At 41.7% G+C, this 14,436-nt stretch overlaps 1 protein-coding gene across 2 annotated transcripts; it reads left to right on the forward strand.

Annotated features, from left to right (window-relative positions):
• Positions 1-2,248: 2,248 nt before the first annotated feature.
• tmc8 (transmembrane channel-like 8) lies at positions 2,249-14,327 on the forward strand. 2 transcript variants are annotated; one of them, XM_084044903.1, is made up of 16 exons: positions 2,249-2,442; positions 3,257-3,521; positions 3,871-4,031; positions 4,217-4,351; positions 5,133-5,185; positions 5,492-5,631; positions 6,117-6,240; positions 6,339-6,512; positions 7,680-7,828; positions 8,611-8,683; positions 9,028-9,125; positions 9,788-9,974; positions 10,689-10,819; positions 11,098-11,253; positions 11,868-11,946; positions 12,276-14,327. In XM_084044903.1, exons 1-16 carry the CDS (start codon positions 2,385-2,387, stop codon positions 12,414-12,416), a joined length of 2,124 nt encoding a protein of 707 aa, XP_083901029.1. In that variant the 5' UTR covers positions 2,249-2,384; the 3' UTR covers positions 12,417-14,327. The 2 variants fall into 2 exon arrangements, with proteins under 2 accessions (XP_083901029.1, XP_083901028.1); XM_084044902.1 differs by having other exon boundaries at positions 2,251-2,442; positions 6,093-6,240.
• The last annotated feature ends 109 nt before the right edge of the window (positions 14,328-14,436 follow it).

Below are 14,436 nucleotides of genomic sequence, written 5' to 3' on the forward strand. Positions count from 1 at the left end.
TATTTACAGTTATGAAACTTTTGACACTGCGTGCTGGGTATAAACATGACTAATTGAAACAGGCCTTATGCCCAAAAGCAAACAACAACCCATTACAGTTATGTTTTTGTATTGATATTTGAACTGTGGTGCCACTATGACTATGAATTGAATACCAAGGACCTCATTGGAAACAAGACCGCAAGGACTTTTTTAAATGGACCTTTTAGACAAAGTATTTGAAATGTAACTGTGCTGTTTTACATTTTTGCCTAATAAAATATAATCAATCAATCAATCAATCAATGGGTCGTGGTTTGCTTTTGGGCATGGAGCCTGTTTTTATGAATCCGTTATTATGGTACAGTATATGTATGCTGGCTCTATGCTCATGCTGCGTGGAACTATGTTATTGTTACATTATTGTTTCCTAACCCAGAGACACAACATACTGTTCCAAGAGATGGTGATGTGGTGTAAGACCTTCATCACTGTAGGTGACTCAACCCCTTTCAGCTTGTCAGTAAACAGAGGGGGGGAATTGTTACAAAGTGCTGTACAATGGGGAGGTGGACGTCAAGTATGTTGAAATCATACAGTGCTTACGGGAATTTACTTCAGTATGTAGACAATGCTGATGTTGGTTTCAGAAAACGGATGCCCTGTGATGTGTCTGTGGTGGAGTGGGAGTTAACAGCCTGGCTCAGCCACCAGTTTCTGAATAACTGATCACATTGCTTCAGATTTCACTGGAACTCAGCTATATGTTCCATGCAGTTTACATGAAAGGCATGGTGGCTGATGAGTACACAGGATTGCAGCAATCATGTTTAAAAGTGGTCACCTGTCCACCTGACCTTATTCCGTTACACTGAAAAGGTAACAAGGCATTAATATGGTTTAGCCTTGTTAACTAACTGTATCCCATCTGCAGTGTTTTCCCTGTCTTGTTGTCTACATCTGTGTCATCCTATAAGCTGAGCTAATGTATATAGCTTGAAGAACCGAATATAACAGGGCGCCACTTCTCCATTGAACTCAATGGACGTGGTCGCCATGTTCTTTTCTGTCGCTTTATTACATTGAATGGTGTACTCGTACTTGATAAATGATGCTGTACAAATCAATTGTAGGCCTATTACTATTGCTATGCTAGTACATCACTGGCATGGTTATCTAAATGTATGTCTGTCTCACTCACTGTCTTTATGTCTATGTTTAAAGGAAGACTTCACCACTTTTCAACATATCTTCATATAATAGGTCCTCTCTAATGCTCATGATAAAATGGTACAATTTTTTTCTAATCAGTCTGTGTCTCAGAGGAGGGCTGTAGACAGTTCAGAAACCCGTCTACCAGTGACATCATCGATGGGGAATCCAAGCTAATAGAAACTGCAGGCTTTGTATTCCTGGAAAGTTGCAATGCAATGATAGATCCCATTGTTCTCGCCTTAATAAAAATCTGAATACATTTTTTAAAATCTTTTTGGGTAAAAAAATCTTGCCTAACGATGATGTCACTGGTAGACGGGTTTCTGGACTGTCCACAGCCCTCCTATGAGACACAGACCAAGTAGAAAAAAATTGTATCATTTTATCATGAGCATTAGTGAGGACCTATTATATGAAGAACCTTTAGACTCTAAAGGTTAGTTGTTACTAGTTCTCTCAGGCTATTTAGAGAGCCTGCCAGTTGTTGTTTGTGTGTGTGTGTGTGTGTGTGTGTGTGTGTGTGTGTGTGTGTGTGTGTGTGTGTGTGTGTGTGTGTGTGTGTGTGTGTGTGTGTGTGTGTGTGTGTGTGTGTGTGTGTGTGTCTTTCCTAATGGCATAGAAAAATAATCATCCCATCCGTCCTCAAGGATTTGTACTCACCACATCTTCATCTTCCTAGCCTCATCTGCCTCATACTTTTTCTCAGTGTGTGTGTGTGTGTGTGTGTGTGTGTGTGTGTGTGTGTGTGTGTGTGTGTGTGTGTGTGTGTGTGTGTGTGTGTGTGTGTGTGTGTGTGTGTGTGTGTGTGTGTGTGTGTGTGTGTGTGTGTGTGTGTGTGTGTGTGTGTGTGTGTGTGTGTGTGTGTGTGTGTGTTTCAGTCGTGTCCGCCTATGCACTTGTGTTTCTACATTTGTGTGCCTGTGCTGTTTTGTCCCTTTGCACTTTACGTTTCAGCCACCAAAGTAACCACAAATGTCTACATCCTGTAACATGACTTCCTGTTTTTTATGACTGAACTAGCATCTCTTCCATCTGCCAGAATTGAAATCTCACCAGTCGGATCAGTACAACAACACTAACCCCAGATCAACATTCAGCGGCCTTAATGTGCGGTTATTAAGTGATCAGTGTGCTGTGTAATGCACAGAAGCGTACCGAACCGAGGGTTTGGGAGATGCTGAGACAATAACATGGACGCACATAACATGGACGCACATGAAACTCGAAACGTCTCAAGACTCCTCTCAGGTAGGCATAGAAAATATCTTGTGTTTTATGTGTGCAATGGAGAGGGGGAGAGGGGGGGGGAGAGAGAGAGAGAGAGAGAGAGAGAGAGAGTGTGTGTGTGTGTGTGTGTGTGTGTGTGTGTGTGTGTGTGTGTGTGTGTGTGTGTGTGTGTGTGTGTGTGTGTGTGTGTGTGTGTGTGTGTGTGTGTGTGTGTGAGAGAGAGAGAGAGAGACAGCAAGAATGAGAGAGAGAGAAAGAGAGAGAGAGAGAGAGAGAGAGAGAGAGAGAGAGAGAGAGATAGTAAGAGACAGAGCGAGAGTAAATTATACGGTATATTCACATTCATATACTGTATATATTCTTGCAGGTTACATTTACTACAGTAGCCTATACCATTCATTTTTGGGTTCTCAAATATCCTAAATAAAGTGAGGATACATAACCTTCTTCCTCTAACGAACATCTGTCTTTTTCGATACTCATGGTGGTTGAGCCACTTCCTGATCAGTTGCTGAGTATAAACACAAGTGTTACATCTGCCTTTTCTAGTCGAATATTTCCTTCGGCATATTCAACTTTACAAAGTCACATGATATACGGTATACGTATATATTCAGTATATATATTGCTATTACATTCTTTTTTATTGTATTATATTTATTAGACTCTGTGTCATTGTTTGACATTGTCTAAGGCTTAGAGACAATATAGTAATAACAACTTTTTATAGCAGCGCTTAGACTCTAAGCACTGCTATAAAAAGTTGTTATTACTAGTCTCACACATCTTCTCTGTCCAGCCATTTTCCACATGTGAACCTTCTTTGTTTCCACAGAGGAAAGTGTTTGCTCCAGCATTATGTCCAGCGTGTCTGATGACTATGTCTACCATCACACCGAGATCTTCGACCAGCTGCCAAGCTCCCAGGCTGCACGGCCCCAGCAGGCAAGACCAGGGGAGCGGGGAGCCTGCAAGGGCCCAGAGGAAAGGCCCAATGCTGGGTTCAGCCATGGTCCCTTCTCTGGTGGAGCTAAGGACAAGGCATACGTCGATCCTCCCAAGAACCTGGCTGAGCCTATGCAGGGGAGGAGAGAGGCCTGGTGAGAGATTCAAAACGAATTTAAGTAATTTATCTCATGCTTTTAGAATGCTGAAGTACGGCTATATCACAAGATAAGGGGGGAAAAAACTCTGTCTACGCTGTTTCTTCGCTCTTGTCTTGATAGAATAATGACTACTTACTACTTAGTAGCTGCTACTTTTGGAACTATTGGCTGTTTGGGACCTGAATTGAAACATTTTCTACTGTTGAAGAACAGTTGCTCTTTGTAAAAGTGTCAGCTGAATGTACCCAATCTAACCTATATGATAACATAACGTAGTGCAATTTAAATGCAGCATCCCCCCAAAATGATAATTTCTTTCCACTTGGGTACATCTGCCAATGAGGGGGTGGAGGAAGCTGGAGTTTGAGCGAGAGAGAAGAACTATTGGCTATTGGGAATCTTGGAGGCGGAGCCAGAGTATCAACAGGAAGAGAGTGTGGGCAAATATGGGAGAGGCTTTGCTGAGCCTGTTGCCATGGAGAAAAGTTCTCCACACCATTGAAAGTGAGAGGGACTTCACCAGATCATCATTTGTGCTCTATATCATTTGACCCAGGGGTTGTGGCAGCCTGGAGCTTATCCACAGTAAAATCCTAAGTGCTACTTTTACTCTGAGAGTATAGGCCTACAAAATGTTACAGCAAGACGAGACATGAAATCCTCAATCCTCTCCTCTTGTTGTTTTCCAGGTAGATTTGGTGTAGGTGTCAATGCCTACTTTGTGTTCCTGAGGTATCTGCTTTATTTGAACCTTCTCCACTGTGTCATCATATCAGCATTCATTGTAGGACCAACAGCGTTTTATGGCAGGGGCTACAGCTCTGGTGAGTCACGCTACCAGTAGTAACATAAATTATTTGGTTATAAAAATAAGAATACAGTTATAATTGCTTTCATTTTCATACCACAAGCAGGTTTAGTTTAATCATTACAGTGATAAAATATGCCAGCAGTAATAACAATATTAATCGAGAATCATGAATCAAGACGGTTTATTTGTCATTTACTCATACAGGTACGTGCAGCGAAATGTTAGTGTGACATGTTCTGCAAGACTGTGCTAACAAGCAGCAATACAACATACATGAGATAATAATAGAGCTAATACTACATTGTAATGACAGAACAAGAACAATAATATAAGATCAAGTAAGTAAAAAGGTTAGAAAGTGCAGGCTGGGCACACATTCTGACCTTAAAAAAACCCAGCAGCAATGGGGATGTGCAAAAAATCAATAAAAGGGGGGCATAATTTAGTATCAGATTTGTAGAAGGTGTATTACATCTAATACATCAGTACACTTATACAGACTTATAGAAGGTACATCCATCTACAGTAGCCTATACATCAAGTACGTGTATGTATCTCTGTACATTAGTGCAAGTAACAGTGAGCAAAATTAGCAAAAAGTACAGTACAGTATGTTTATTTACAGATGAATACAGTTTTGTTTTGTTTAATGTTTTAATATTGAAAATCCTTTTTATTTGTTTTTTAACTGTATACGGTATACAGTATATACATATTTTTTATATAGCCTAATGTAAAGCAGATGTGGACACCTTGAAGTAAACTTTTATTTTCTTGATTTTCTTCACCTCTAGAATCACTGAACTTCAATGTCAACGACTCAGTTCTTGACTTCTTCCTGGGAACAGTGAGTGTGTGTTGTTTGATTCTGTGAGAGTGTGTGTGTGTGTGTGTGTGTGTGTGTGTGTGTGTGTGTGTGTGTGTGTGTGTGTGTGTGTGTGTGTGTGTGTGTGTGTGTGTGTGTGTGCGTGTGCGCGCGCGTGTGTGTGTGTGTGTGTGTGTGTGTGTGTGTGTGTGTGTGTGCTTTATTGTCACATCACAGGTTTACAGGTGTAAAACAGTGGGTGAAATTTGTTTTTGTGCAATTCAGGAAAGTCGTTTTCCTGTGTTTGCTATACAGACATCACTGTCCCGTTTCCTCTCTGTTCTTCAGGGCATTCTGCAACGTTCTCCGGTCTTCTACAGTTTCTACACGCGAGGTTCCCTGAAGCTGTCATGCTTGAACACACCTCTACTGTACCTCAGTGGAATCCTCACCCTGCTCTTCATCAGTTTCATCCTGGTGGTCCGCAGGTCAGCCCCAAACAACATACTAACATTGTTGGTGAAAGTATTGAAAAGTACTTAAAAAATGTGCTTAGGTCAGCGGTTCCCAACCTTTTTTGGATCAGGGCCAACTTCAAAATGTCAAAGGTGTTCACAGCTCACCCATCTGACCACTTGGCTGCCGCGGTCACCTTTTCAGAGCATGTTTATTTTAATAACCAATCGATCGATTGTGTTCCGGCTTGGATCAATTGAACTAATGCAGGTACTTTCAGTTCCTATTAGTCAGTATCAAGTTGTTTTGTACATTAATTTCTTATTATCATTAAAAGCAATATCCTGACAACCCACCAGTGGTTGGGAGGTTGGGAATCGCTGGCTTAAGTTACGATTCTCATTACAATTATTAGAAGAAACTGAAAATGTTATGCAAGTATAATTATATGCGAGCTGTTCTAAGATGCTGTTGCTGTACACTTGTGTGACAGACTGGTAGTTGGTTACAAACACAGTTGGTTGGTGGGGAACCGTTACCATGACATTGTGAGCTTCAAGGCGTTTTGTGGATGGGACTTCACCATACAGGACCCTGATGGGGCAAGGATCAAACACGGCATCATCAGATATGACCTCAAGGTAAGGTGAGGCACGCACGCACGCACGCACGCACGCACGCACACGCACACACACACACGCACACACACAGAGCCACGTTGATGCTAATGTCTCCACAGCTGTTCCTAGACGAGCAGAATTTCGGCCTGCGTGAGGCAGGGAGGACGCCGGGACAGTGGGTGCGTCTCTACCTGCTGAGGATCGTCTTAAACCTGCTGGTGCTCACTTTGCTGGCTGGAGCCTTTTGCTTGATCTACTTTGCCACGGTCACATTACAGCTAGAGGAGCAGCAGGTGAGATTGATACATATTATACAACAGGTAGTTCCGACCAAGCAATCTGATTGGTTGAAATAGCTTTCTAGCCGTGCTTCAAACCAGCATCATAGCACGGGCCTAATCACATTAATAAATCACTCCGCAGTGCAGTCCAGTCCGCACCTGATTAGACCATTATATGGCACAGCTGTGCTGTGAAGTCACTCTGTCCCACGGTAGGAAAACAAACAGACAGTAGCCTGACCCACCGCCGCCACCGGAGAACAAACAGCTATGCAAAATGGACTATGTTGTTAATTTGGTGGATTTACGGTTGATCAATGGTTAGAAGGTTATAAATATCCTCCTGTGTAAAGTAAAATGACTCCCATTTCGTTAACAGTCGCGACGCGTTGTCAGCTTGTAGATCAGTTATTTTGGCCGCGTGACACGGTCGTACGACGGAGCATATAGCCTACTGGAATTCATTCCACTGCGCAAGCATTGATAGCTCAGCTGTGTTGATGAGACGGTGCCTCAAACTCAAAGCACTGCTACAGGGACTATTTAATGTCTCTCAGTCAAAAACTCTTCTCTTTACAGGGAAACGGACAATAGCGAAACATTTTTATTATTAATTGCCCCACAATATGAATACATTTGGATGTGTTTTGTTGGTAACTGTTGTATAATCGCAATATTACACTCGAGGGTGTGCTTTACCTTACATTATTGGCACTTCAGTGATGCTGGCGGAACTCGGCTTCGCCTCGTTCCTGACCGCATCACTGGCGTGCCAATAATGACGGTAAAGCACACCCTCTCGTGTAATATTGCTTAAATCGGTGTCGACACCGGCATACTACAGAGTATTACTGTACTTATACACCGGACACCAATGACATGTGGTGGTTTTGGGGGGCTTGTCGGTTCAACTTGAGGTACTGTTTTTATTATGATGTACCTATCTCTCTCTCCATGTCACCGGTGGTTCTCTTCTCTGACTTTTTTTATTTCATTTCAATTCAGTATGCTTTGATATCATAATCATGTATGCCAGAGGGTCTGAATACAAATGTTGGGAAAACAGACAAATTGATAGAAACAGTGATCATTTGACTTCTGTTTGTGTGTGCGTGTGTGTGTGCGCGTGTGCGTGTGCGTGTGCGTGTGCGTGTGTGTGTGTGTGTGTGTGTCTCTCAGAGTCATTATTGGTTGGTCAGCCTGGTCCTTGAGTACCTCCCTGCCATGGTTTTCACGCTGGTCAATGCCACCTTACCTTGCATCTTCAGAAGGATTTCATTTTTTGAAGACTACTCCCTCACCATGCAAGTTAACGCCACCTTGGTCAGGTAAGGAGGGATACGGGAACATGGTACTGTAATGGTCAATGGGCTGTGCTCCAGCCACTGAGGAGAACCGGGCAGAAGAGATTTTGGATCACACAGCACAGAGCTTTGTAGAATTATAGGATGATACAACACCAATTGGTATTATTGAAGGGGAATTATTTGTACCCCACTGCAAATTAGGTTTATTGGCAAAATGTACAAACTGTCATCTCTTTGCAATAAATCAAACAATTTAAATAGCTCAGCACAACCAATATGACAAGTGGTTTCTCCAAATTCAACACAAACGGCCAATTTTAATGATAGCTGCAAATGATTCAGACCCTTCACGACAAGCGTCTTTAGTACTTAGTAGAGCACTCTTCTGCTGTGACCTGCCGCAAACATGATGCATAACCTGACAACAGCTTCTAGCAGTGTTCCAGAGGAATCTTGGCCTCCAGTTCGCTGATATTCTTGGGTTTGCGTTTTGCAACTGTCTTCTTCAAATTCCTCAGAGATTTTCTATGGAGTTCAAGTCATGAGACTGACAGCCATTGTAGAATCTTCCAGGACCTACTCAGACCTGTTTTCTTGTTCTTTCACTCAATTTCTATTCGTGTTTTCTCCCTGAAAACTGCAAATGAAGGGAGCTTATACCACCTGTAACCTGTGTGTTTAAGCTTAAGTTGAGCTGTGGCAGGGATCAAAACTGTGACTACTGGATAACAGGAGGGTCGCTCTGGTATCTAGGCCATGCTGCTATCGCAAACATTCGCGAGTCACCATATCTTTGTTCCCAGGAGTATCTTCTTGAAGTTGGCTTCTCTGGGCATCTATACGTTCTTCCTGTTCTCCGCCAGTCAAAAACAGAAGGTCAGTTAAACTGGATTGAACAACAATCTCACTCAAAACGGTATAGTGTTGATGATCAGGGAGTATGTGTTAAATTAAAAAATGAAATGTGTTCTTACTTTTGGGGGATTTTCAATGTGTTTTAATGTGCGTGTGTGCGCGCAAATGTGTGCATGCTTGTGCCGGTGTACCTGTTTATGATTTTGGTTTGTCACAAAGGTTTGTATATAAAAGTTTTTTGTGTAGGAATTTACTTTGTTTTTGAATATTATACTATTATACAGTATACTGTACACAGTATGTTGTTGTTTTGTGAAGCATTTAGAGATTTGTGTGTATAAATGGAGTTTTGTGTGCGCCTATAGTGCCGGGAGAACCAGTTTGGTAAAGAGCTATACAAACTCATGGTGTTTGACTTCTTGACCTGTTTCTGCGAGACCTTCCTTGTGAATCTGCCAAGGATGTAAGTTTGAATCAAACAAATAACACAGCCACTAGGGGGCCAAAAAAAAGAAAAAGTGTTTTAATTTATTTATTTTTTAATTTTAACTTTCATATTATAATTATGTCATGTATCTCCTATCCAACAACTAGCGTTATTATTTTAGTGTGCAATAAAAAATTACATAATGATTTTATAATGGGGGTGTTTGGGGGGGGGGGCACCAAACAAAATCTTGCTTAGGGCCACGAAAATCCTAGGGCCGGCCCTGCACACATTTCAAACTCCAGGCAGTTGTATGTTTGTTTGTTTGTTTGTGTATGTTTGTCTGTTTGTGTGACCACAAAGATTATCAAATGAATATCAAATGTAATAATAATCTTTATGGGACCTCAACGTACACGATTGCTACATACATGTCCCTAGAAGGCAAGGCTAACTGTACTAATTATTACTTATGTGGCTTGCAATCAAATCAAAATTCATGACAAGGGTTGTCAACCAAAATAATGCACCCATACATCACATCTAATTCTGTAGAATACTCTGTAGAATACAGAGAGAGAGAGAGAGAGAGAGAGAGAGAGAGAGAACTCTTAAGACTTCAGTCCTGTATTGTCCAACCTCACGCTCCAGTTGCTGTTCGTTGTCCGAAGCAATTTCTTCATTACTCTTTCACATAGGCTGTTGCAGAAGAAGTACCCTGAATCCTGTCTGGGACGGCTGTCCAGCAAAAATCACTTCCCGATCACCCACAATGTCCTGGACCAGGTGTCAAATCAGACAGTTTTATGGGTTGGTGTGTACTACTGCCCCCTCTTGCCATTCTTTGGTACTGTCAAACTGGTGGCCACATTCTACATGAAGAAGGTTGGTTGATTGATTTTGTTAATCTCTCTCTCTCTCCCCCCTCTCCAGTGCCGGCTGCAGACAGTAATAAGCAGGGGGGCATTAATTATTCTAGGGGGGGCACCTGCCTGTCCCTCACGCACGCGCGCGCAGCGCGCGTGCGTGAGGGACCCGTGCGCGCCGGCGCTTCGCGCCGGCGCGCGCTTTTTTTCGGTTATTGGATGGATATTTTACTTTTTTGGGGTGTTTTGTAACTCTATTTCGGTTAATTCGGTTCATTTACCTTGCCCCTATATGCACCAACAACAAATACAATTACAGCATTAGGCCTATAATGTCTTTAATGTAATGTCGGCATTGCATCTCCACAGGCACAGACTCCACAGCGGGAGAAAAAAAAGGCAGGCTATACTGCGCTGCGCTGCTTGAAAAAAATTAAAAAAATAAAAACATCTGGCCAATCTGAACTGGGGGGGCACAAAGTCTAATCTGGGGGGGCATTGCCCCCCAATGCCCCCCCATAGGGCCGACACTGCCCCTCTCTCTATCTATATATATATATCTATCTATATCTATATCTATATATAATCTATAAACAATATTACTCACCTTTGTTTGTATATTTGTAACTCATTCTCTATCTCTCTCTTTCGATCTCTCTCTACTTTTCTTTCTTGTTGTTCCCGCACCTGTTTCTATATAACTGTATCTCATCTGCTCCCCCACCCGCCACAGTTCTGTGTTCTGCGGTGCTGTGTTCCAAAGCAGAAAGTGTTCCGAGCCTCCAGTTCCTCCGTCCTGTTCCACTTCATGTTACTGTTGGGCCTCACCATGGCTGCTGCCTCACTGGGATTTGCCCTCCACCAGTAAGAAACTGATGGAACATTCACACTGTGTGTGCTCATGAAACTGTACTCAATGCCCTTGATGTGAATTCCTGCTCAAGTTGAAATACAACACACACTCGACCACTCCCGGTGGAAGACTTATGGTTTTTATAACATTATATATTTGACATATTTGATATTTGATATTGTGCCTTGACAATTATTCAGTTACATTCCTTTATTATCATTGCAGGTGCAATAAAAAGTCAAATTTCTCCCTGTTCCTAAACCTTTCATTATACTCTCTTCCCCCTGAGGTTCTCTCTGTCATCTACTTGTGGACCATTTGGGGGCGGGTCCAGTGTGTATAATGTGACAGGGGATTGTGTGGACACTTTACCTCGCCCTGCCCAGAATGTCCTGCGGTACCTGTACTCGGAGGCTTTCGCCATGACACTCATCCTGGCAGAAATGTGAGTTCTGTCTGTGACTGTCAGTTCCTCTCTCCATGGTGTCTCTCTAACTCAACGTTTCTGTCTATGGCTCTCTTCTCTCTCTAGCCACAGGCCTGGCTGGAAAGTCGTTTCTATTGCCCCGCTTTAAACAAGTGCTTTGCTCTTGTTGCATTGTTTACATTTGCATTGTGTTTGTGTTTTTTCTAGTTTATGTTGAGTTCTGAATCTATCACTACTGCCTATCACTAGCTTTTAGATTTAAACAAAAACCCACACTTAAACATACTCGTAGTCGTATCCAATTCTGTATGAATAATTAATTTGGTATGATAAGCTTAGAAGTAACATTTACTACAGTGATATTGCTCATCATAGGAGAAGAGACAACCTGTTTATATATAGAAGTTGTCTAACATTGACACAAATTTTACCGGGAGAACAAGTTCTTGAAAACCTGTCGTGTCACAACATACCACAGGGCATCCTGTAATCCTCCAACACTGTAAAATCCTGAGAGATGTAACCAATGGGTTACAACTCCCTCAGTTACAAATACAGATAAATTACCATTTTACTGTGAACTTGAATTATTATATAATTATATAATTGAATTCCTCATTTTCCTTTCTCAGAGTAATTCTGACTTCCTATGTCTCGAGGGGACGAGCCAATCAGAAGACCATAGAGCGACTGAAGGACATGTTAGTGATGGTAAAGACATTATCCGTTTGTGTGTGAGGTGCATGCAGTGCATCTGTGTGTATGATGTGCATATTAACCACATGAACCCTAGTAGTATCCGTACTCTGGGGCAAACGTTTGCTGAAAAAAGCTGATCCACGAGCTCACAACGCGTCACATTGCGAAGCGCTGTGACCTCGTAGATTGGTTATTTCCGGCAAAGACATTTGGTGTAGAGGGGGAAAGGAGGGGGCCTAGTATAGACCTCTGGCGGACTCCGTTCAACAAAGTTGAACATAGGGTTGAAGTGTTTGAACTGCTCATCGTATTCCTAAACATGCACGTCATTCTCTACACAGGCCAGTTCAGACAAGCGTTTCCTGGTGAAAGAACACACCACACTGAAGAGGCAACCGAGGAAGACCCCAAAAACCATCTATGCAGACACTGAGCAGGACAGCCATTTGAACCAGGAGAAAGAACCCTCTCCACACAGCTAAAGACATTCAAGATGGTTGCTAAATGTGCATTTCACCAAAAGAACAGAGATTACTTCTGCTCTACCGACAACACCCATCCATACAGCAAGGCAAAACAACAGACTTTTAAGTCCATCTATTAAAAGCATGTTGAGGTTCAAGATAACATGAAACACATACAAATTTACAATATGCCACATAATAACATCATGGGCTGAATGGGAACTTTAAGCAGAGATGAATAAATAAACGCTTGCACACTCAGGGCTCCAATGCGACAGATGCTTTATGGCCTTGGTTCTCAAAGTGGGGTCCGGGGACCCCCAGGGGTCCTTGGTGGGGTACCAGGGGGTCCCCAGCAAAATGTGTGTTATACTTTGGCTATTCAAAAATAGCAGATATACAAGCTCATAGCGCGGCACTAGCTTGTAAATCTGCTAATTCTTTTTTAATCGTGGAACATTTTGAGAATCTTTGAATATCTTTTATTTTAAAGCGAACATTTAATAACACAAATCTTTGCTTCTGGGGGTCCCTGGCACAAAGCATTTTCAGATGGGGGTCCGCAGCCAAATACATATCATTTTGGGGGTCCTTGACACGAAAAAGTTTGAGAACCATTGCTTTATGGCACCAAAAAAGCTGTGACGTTTCGAGCACAAAGCTCTTCCTTAAACTTATTTTGGGGCAATAAAGCATCTGTCGCATTGGAGCCCTCAGTGTGCGAGCGTTTATTTATTCTTCTCTGCCTACTGTTCGTCGCTCAGCACCTGCCCAAGCTTGGGTTGGGGATGTGCATGTTGTTTCTCTTTTTTTCTGAATGGGAACTTTACCAGTGTCCAAATTGTGTTATAGGACACACCCATTATTCCTCCTATATCAGCCATTTCAGAGTTTCAGTATTACAGTCTGGACATGTGTGATGGACGTCCCTGGTCTATCAGCCCCGTCAATGTCTGCTCACACCCATTCTTAAGAAAAACCTAAGTAGCTTTATAGGAAATACCAAAGTGAACTGAACTTACATAATTTCCTGTGTCAGACACATAAGCCATGGCTAGATGGCTAGAGGATTCTGAGTAGAGTTTGCACCCAGAAGCCACAGCTCTCTATCTGTGAAGAAAATAAATCTCTCATACACAGTATATCAAAATCATATATGAAAATCATCATCATGATCATCATCATCTCGCCCAGTGGTGGAAAGTAACTAAGTACATTTACTCAAGTACTGTACATAAGTACAATTGTTAGGTACTTTTACTTTACTGTACTACTTTTACTTTTACTACTACTCCAGTACATCTCAGAGACAAATATTGTCCTTTTTACTCCGCTGCAATTATTTGAAAACTTTACTTACTAGTGACTTTGTAGATTTGAATTATTATTACAAAACATACATTAACCACTTCAGCCCTATTTAAACTTTGGCTATTTGAAAATAGCAGATCACAACGCGTTGCAATGTGATGCGTTGTGAGCTTGTACATCTGCTATTTTCAAAAGATTTTAATACATTTTATATGATACCCTGTGAAACAGCACATTCTGCATAATGAGTACTTTTACTTTTGGTACTTTAAGTATATTTTGATGCCAATACTTTTGTACTTTTACTTTTGATTACCGAACTTTTACTTGTAACACAGTGTTTCTACATTGCAGTATTGATACTTTTACTTAAGTAAAGAAATGTAGAGCTTTTTCCACCACTGATCTTGCCTAACAACACTCCTTATCATGTATGGGAGAGATAAATCAGAGGCTACTCAGCTTTCCGTTGAAGGATATGTAATGCTCAAACACAGAGACTTTATGTCCCATGCATTGTCCCATGCATTATTCTGCATGGGTTTTCATGATCCAATGTTTGTATAATTATTTAATTTCACAAAGGTTGTAAGCAATAAACCTTGTGTACCTAGTGGAGTTAAAATGTCACTGAACTTCATAGACCGTTACGCAAGTTACGGCAAACGTACAGCACACACTTAGTATGTTATCTATCTGTAGCATACAGAATGTGCAACACCCCTAT

This window comes from Gymnoscopelus microlampas, assembly GCF_963454915.1.
Source record: "Gymnoscopelus microlampas genome assembly, chromosome: 2".
Classification (NCBI taxonomy): domain Eukaryota; kingdom Metazoa; phylum Chordata; class Actinopteri; order Myctophiformes; family Myctophidae; genus Gymnoscopelus; species Gymnoscopelus microlampas.